Source organism: Eurypyga helias, unplaced genomic scaffold (genome assembly GCF_000690775.1).
Source record: "Eurypyga helias isolate BGI_N326 unplaced genomic scaffold, ASM69077v1 scaffold13592, whole genome shotgun sequence".
NCBI lineage: Eukaryota > Metazoa > Chordata > Aves > Eurypygiformes > Eurypygidae > Eurypyga > Eurypyga helias.
The window spans coordinates 44,804-52,197 of record NW_010234259.1 but is presented as its reverse complement, the minus strand read 5'-3'; the positions used below and the strand labels follow the sequence as shown (position 1 = coordinate 52,197).

Below are 7,394 nucleotides of genomic sequence, written 5' to 3'. Positions count from 1 at the left end.
GGGGGGGTGGGGGTGGGAAGGGGAAAGATGGTTAAATAAAATATCATAAATCCAGCTTAAAATGTTCCCAAGCTTCAGACTTCTGGGAGATGGGATGATGTACCAAGGGAGTATAACTTCCTGCTCACTGCTGTGTTCATCCTTATCATCTGCCCTTGGCCACTGCTCCAGATAGCCATATGGCCTTTTGTCTGTAGCCATATGCAATACAAGTCAGCATCAGGCATCAGCCTGATTTCAAAGTAGCAGATCTCAGTGAACCATTATCTGACTGTATTAGTCAGAATGGAGCAAACATATTTCCTTTAAGACTAACAAGGTCACAGTGTTACTGAGGAATATGCATATTTTTCTGGAATTGAAGCAGCATTTTACAGCTGAATTATCAACTATGTCTGTGAAAATTTCCTGAGTAGCTGCGGAGTTTATATCAACTTAAATCCCCAGGAAAACCATCCAATAGTACAGGTAATCCCATGTATACATGAAACCGTTACCCACTCTTATTCCAAAAGTAGTGTTGAAATAGCTGGCCATTGCCATTACACTAAGTTCATTATAAAAGCTTCAATCTTCAGTTGGTCACCAAATATTATTGAACTCTAGCTAGTACAGCTGTAATAATGTCCTATAGTTTTTAAAAAAGAAACATTGGAATGATCAGAAATCACTTGTTATGTGAGGCTTTTGATACCTCATGAACTCTGCATCTTGGTATATCAGTAAAGTCAGTCCCACCACATTGTTTTTAAACAGTTTATTGCTTGTGGACACTGTAAAGACAAGATAAATGGTTCCAAACTTTCATGAATGAAACTAGATAGAATACTGGAAAGTTGTCCAGATCTGCCAGCTGCCTGGTTTAAAGTTCAAAATTGACACATAAGCATATTTTTTTCCTTTCTTTCAGCAAATTGATAACCTATCACCTCTATTAACCACAGGTGAGCACTGCATAGACCCTGTTCATTTATTCTTCCTCTTTTTTCCCAGTACATATAAAGATTCCTTTGGAATAAAAAATGGCTTTGCGACCGTACACTTGGGCTGCTGAGAGTTCTCAGGGTCAGCAACCACTGCAGCTGCTTCTTTCTGATGAATAATGCCCGTTAAAATGAGTTCCAGTTAAGATCCAAATGCTATTTTTATCCTTGCGCTTATTTACCAGTGCTGTTTTTCCTGACAGGTCAATTTAATCATTTCAGGTCCCAAATGACATTTTTGATTGAAAGTCATGTATTTTCATTATCTATGTTTCTCACTTCTGTGCTGTTCTCCAATTACTTCAGTTCATCTTTTCTGTATATATGAGACGATGAAAAATAAGCAGAGGTGGCAATTAAAGGAAAAAAACAAAGAACCTATAAACAAAACTATTAAAAAAACAATAAAAGAATTATTGAAATGAGTGACATTTTTGTTCACTTCCCCAAATAGTACACCAAACAATTTTACTGGCAACACCAGGTGAACAATTATTTTCTGGTAATACTGAAAATATTCATGGGAATTGTTTTGTATTTTTCTGGACTATTACAACAATCTAACCATCCTAGAAACAATAAACAAAATTTTCTTTGTTGTTCTACTTTAAAAATCAGTTACATATAGTAATAGGCCTAAAACCTTTCTCAGAGGAAGAAACATTTTGTTGACCAGTTATACTGTTCCAAGAAAATGAATACCAGATAGGCAAACTGGAATGACTTTAGAGAACATAAAAATGTGTTTGGGAACAGAAAAGACTCACTTTCCAGGAAAACCTTCTCATGCAAAAGCCATTTGATTAAACAACACTGACTACACAACTACCTGTGAGCCTATTGTGCTGTCTGAACTTGCTTTTCACAGTTACCCAGGGGATACAGCTAAAAAGAGTCATATGAGCAAAGTTACCTCAAACAAGGAAAATCACTGACAGCACAGAAAACGTGCAAGTTGTATTAGCAAATAAATAAGTAAAACAGAAAGAAAGAGACAGAGAGAGGAATCTGTTTTCCTGCACAGTGAATCTAAAGCATCTCCCATCGTTCATGGCTAAAAGCTAGCCTGGAAAGCATTCAAGAATCTACTATAAGTAACAATAATGTACTGGCCAGAGCTGCAGATGATCTAATAGGTTTGCAATTATGTCCTTGCAAAGAACAAGTGCAAAAAACTACAGCTGATTTTTAAAAAAACTTAGTTCATAAAGCTATAGGATTTAACTGTAAACACTTCAAATAACATATGGACTTCAACTCAGCAAAACAGTAAATTTCTCCTTTAGTGGGGATTTTTGATTCTCTTCTAATTGTCTGAGATACTTTTGTTAATTTTTCTTATGTTCAGAGAATGCTCATCTATGCACATTATGATTCAACTTGCCGGAAGAAAACCCATAACTGTCAGATTACAAAGTTACAGAAAGACTATAGTATCAATTTATTTCTCCTTCATGACTCACACTGTTACAGATATCAGTGCTTATGGGAAGTTATACCGCATTGAAGCGGAAACCTGCTAATAAAAGTATGACAAAGTCATAACACATTGTTTCTAAAACAATACTGTTGCAGCTGACTGTATACTTCAGAAATAAAGTCTTAATCATTTTTTCAAAGAGAGAATGAAAACTGGCAGTTCCCTACCAACATCCAGTACATTCTGGCTTCACCAGAGCTCACACAATATCACTTTATTTTTCAAAATATCAGAGCTAGCTGTATTAAAGACAGCTCTGCTATGCTTATCCATACTGCAAGTCTAGTAGCAATCAGCTTGGTCAAACACTGATGGACACCTCCCACGCAACTCTGGGTTGGGAAGGTTTGTATACCTGTCTTTGTACAGAAGAACAGGACTGCTCTTCAGAAGCTTACGCACCAACAATAATCAACTGAAAAGTTATTCTAATTAGACCACACTTCCCCATCTCAGATTCCACTCATTCGTATTTTAAAACCTGTGTCTTCACGATTGTCTGGAACCAAAAATGTAGTATTTTACAGCACTGACAATTTCAACTCAGACTGTTTTCTCTAATTCTAGCTCCAAAAAAGTTTGAAGATAACAGCTATCAAAAGCTGTTTAAGACAAATAAAAGTATAAAAATGTTCTTATACCCCAGGAAAAAATAGGATTGTTGCTTATGAAACTACTGAAAAATTCAGGTTTCAACATACCAAGTCCTGTATTTTAGAACAGGAAATTTCACTTTTTAGAAACAAGTGCTTTTCTTGTTTTCAGTGCCTATTTTTTTCCAAGCAAAGTAACTCTTCTTCCAAAAGGAATCACCACAGTTAAATGAAGCAGCTGCTATCACTAATAAATAGCCAACAGGTAACTAAGCAACAAAAGAGGAGAAATGTGAATATTTTATAATGTGTAGCATGGAGCCTTCTCTTTGTAACTGGTAATACTTATTACCCTTACAGCACACACTCTTCCAAGTAAGTATCAATCTCACTGTTCCCATCTGTAGCTGACATAGAAATGAAATGTACTACTAGCATTAAAAATTTCTAGCAGAACTAGAATGCTAGGTGTTTTTATGAAGCCATCAAAGACACTGGCTGCTGTCTCTTTAGTAGGAATAACATGTTAGAGGTACTAAAATTGATAAGCAGGGGCAGTTGTGGGAAAGACTTGTGATTAGCTACAATATCCTCATGAATCTTTCCAGAGGACAGAAAAATAAGAAAAGTTACAAAGAATTAACAATTACTAGTATGTGCGTGCACTTTTCCTGCTTTCGGTGTCCAAGCACAGAAATCATCCTCTGTTCAGAAGCAAATTATTTGTAATGCTCCCTACTGTCTTTAACCTCTTCCTTTTTTTTTTTTAATGTAAATAAAATAGCTTCTAATTAATAGTAACCAACATAAGAGGCAACATTCTTAGAAAAGAAACATGGGCGATCAAGTGTCCCCACTTTTGCCCTGCCTTCTCTTAACACACCAGAGGCACATGCACTGCACCAGTTCAGTGATAGACTGCAGCTGTTACAAAATCTTACTAAACAGAAATGCTTGGCTGTCAATACCTTAGAGGCTTCCAATTAGATTCAGAAATCTAATACACCTTTTAATATTTGGGTTTATTACAACAAGAAGTGTTAACCATGAAGACCAGATGAGCCATTGCCAAAACTGACATTTTTATTTTAGGGATATATATTATTCATCTACTTTCTTCCAGTCTTTACCATCTACGCTGATGCAATGTCAGCTTAAAAACAAAAATCTAGGGTAAAGAGAAAAATACAGCTATCTTTATGATGTATGTTTTAACACATAATGTTTAACACTGCAAAATATATATATTTAACATTGTATATGCATGTTTACATGTTTTGATGTTCCACTTAAGGCAGGTTAAAAAGAAATTAAATGAACCAAGCTTAAATACGAGAAGAAATCCCTAAAACAAACTAGATACTATTTTAGCTGCCCTAGTGCTTTCTAATGCAAATATTCTTAAGCAGTGAAGATTGAAGATCAGAAGATAATAACTGCTGCAAACTGATGTAAAGACCAACAGGAGTGCTCACAGCCTGCTCTCTGATTTACAACAGCCCCTAACTCATGCTATCGTATTTACAATATTTTAGTTTGAAATACTATGACTAAAAATGACTAAAAATACTATGACTAACATATTCATAGAATTGTGACATTCAGATAGCATTTAAGTGACAGTCACAGCTTGAAAGAATGGAGACACAACCATCTAAATTTGAAAGTCTGCTATCAGTGGTACATCTTTTCTCCTGTTAGTTTTGCATTTACAATATATGACTAAGTTTTTAGTACTCACAGGCTTACCGTCTGGACCAGGCTGACCAGGATAACCGTGATTTCCAGGCTGACCAGGGTCACCCTATGGAGAAGCCATATGTTAACACACAAAAGATATGAAACAGCATTTTAAAATTGGCACAGAGCAACCTTAACCCTAATAGATTCTACAAAACACGGGCTGCAAGCCCAGATACCTGCTCCTGAGGAGTAATTCCTAGTGCAAAAAAAAAAAACCAAAAACCACACCACCCTAATCTTGTAACCCCCTCCCTGGGAAAGTTCTCCCTAACTTCTTGTGAGGACTTGGAGAAGTGAGCCCACACTCAGTTACAGCACAAGCTTGGCCCATCATCTCAAATGCTTTCAAGCTTTTTAACATCTTAATGAACAGAAATAACAGCACTTTTCATCAAATATATGAAAGAATCTTTATTAAAACCTTGTTAATCTGGTAGTTCTGCTCTTAAGTAAACTCTCACCTGCTTTGGCTGAGTATAGTCCTCAAGTCAAAAGCACTGGAAAAGCAGGAGCCAGGATTAACACCTATTCACATACTTATTGCTGTCTATAAATTATATTCTTTCAGATTTCTTCTTATAAGGCCTTTGCAATTATTTTGATAACCTGTTATGACCATGTTAAAGGAAAAGTTTGTTCCCCACACTTCATGTTTATGGTAAGAAAGCAGGAACTTAACTTCCTACTAAATATATCCTCCTAGTGTATTAAAGTTCACTGTTTATTTTACTAACGGACTTGGTTTGAGACCAGCAAAATCCAGTAAGACTTGATCTATAAAAACATTTTAATTCTACAGGAGCGTTAAGCAGGTACCACTTTCTTCAGCCTGAACCATCAACAGACCTACAGGTCAGTTACAACTGCAGAATTGTTATAAGCAGAGAGTACATTAGGAGGGAAATAGGAAACTAGCTGTCAGTGTGACAGTGAAAAACATCTTCTCACATATAAATCACAGAAATTTAATGCTGAACTAAATGAGAAAGAGTAACTTAGAAAAGAGTAACAGTTATCATTTTCTCAATAATAGGTTATCCAGAATTATTATGGTCCAAATTAAGAAGTCTAGGTTTGAGATTCGAGGGAAAATAGATTTGCTTTCAAATATTCTATATAAAGTATGAAATTTTATGCCTTTAACTTGAAAAGGTTAAAATATCAGTTACTTGTAATTTTAATTGTTTTGAATTTAATTACTTTTATTTTACTCCATTAATACCCCAAACACACAAATTAAGTTTAAATTTATATAGTTCAAAAGTCCAGTATTCAAAAGTTAAGAAATACTGTACCTAACATAACATATGCAAATTTAAATTGGCTTCCTTTTCACTTTTTCTGCAGTCTTTTGGGTTAGGTACCATCTATTGTCGTCTGTATTATTCGGTTATGCCCAAACAAATATTATACTGCAATGCAAGTAAAAAGTTGGACATGAAGCTGGGATCTAAATAAAATTGTCCAAGTCACCCTAATTCTGACATTTCAAACTCCTTCATAATTTACAGGATGTGGCTTTCAGGTTTTTTAAATTATAAATACTTCTCTTTTTTCTCTACTATACTGAAGAAAAAAAAAAAGACCACAAAAAAATCTATTACATAAAATAATAATGGTCTCCATCTTGTGGATTCCAATTCCCTGATTAGAAGCCCCTACCACTGTAGCAAAAAACCCTTTGACTTGAGGTAGCTGTGGCAGACTGTTAACCCCTTTATTATAACAGTAGAGTCTTTTTAATCATTTGCTTAATGAAAGACAAGTGGTTTGGGGTTTTCTTGTCTACCCTTATAAGGCAAGCTAGTAACTCTGGAAGCACTGGCTAGCAGAGTTACTGAGAAAAGTACTGCAGCAAAACACTAGGGATTGCAGTGGGCAAAGTCAGACATCTGAGACTAAGGTCTGGTCCTCATTTTAATCCTTTACCAACACTGAAGGGAGGTCATCAGAACACCTAAGGTGGAACCCTCCCAGTAAGCATCTGGTCCATCCTTTAACAAAAGAAGGAAAAAACCCTCTCCATTAAAAGACTTTTATTAGCAAATCATTTAATTCTCAAATATTTAACAGTGCAAGATCATTTGCTGAAGAGTAGCAAGGAAACACAATTTTACGTTCATGAGCATTTTCCTTAAAACATACAAGACATATTTGTGTTATTAGGTGTTATGGCGCCAAAACCTGGCCTTGAGGATCCTAATTACTACTCAGAGAATCACAGTGTGGAAGGGACCTTCTGAGGTCATCTAGTCCAACGCCCCTGCCAAAGCTGGTTCATCTAAGGCAGGTTGGACAGGAACACATCCAGGCAGGTTTTGAATATCTCCAGGGAAGGAGACTCCACAACCTCTCTGGGCAGCCTGTTCCAGTGCTCTGGCACCCCGAGAGTGAAGAAGTTTTTCCTCATGTTCAGATGGAATTTCCCGCATTCCTGTTTGTGCTCGCTGCCCCCTTGTGTTGTTGCTGGGCACCACGGAAAAAGAGTCTGACCCCATCCTCTCGACATCCGCCCTTTAGATATTTCTAAGCACTGATACCACCTCAGCTCAGACTTCTCCAGGCTGAACAGACCCAGATCTCTCAGACTTTCCT

General features: G+C 36.4%; 1 protein-coding gene across 1 annotated transcript in view; it reads right to left on the bottom strand.

Annotated features, from left to right (window-relative positions):
* Window positions 1–7,394, bottom strand: part of COL21A1 (collagen, type XXI, alpha 1) — a gene marked incomplete at its 3' end in the record, with an annotated part of 39,548 nt that overhangs the window by 15,476 nt on the left and 16,678 nt on the right. Inside the window, 1 exon segment of the mRNA XM_010162020.1 lies at window positions 4,798–4,860. Coding sequence (XP_010160322.1) covers window positions 4,798–4,860 — 63 coding nt within the window.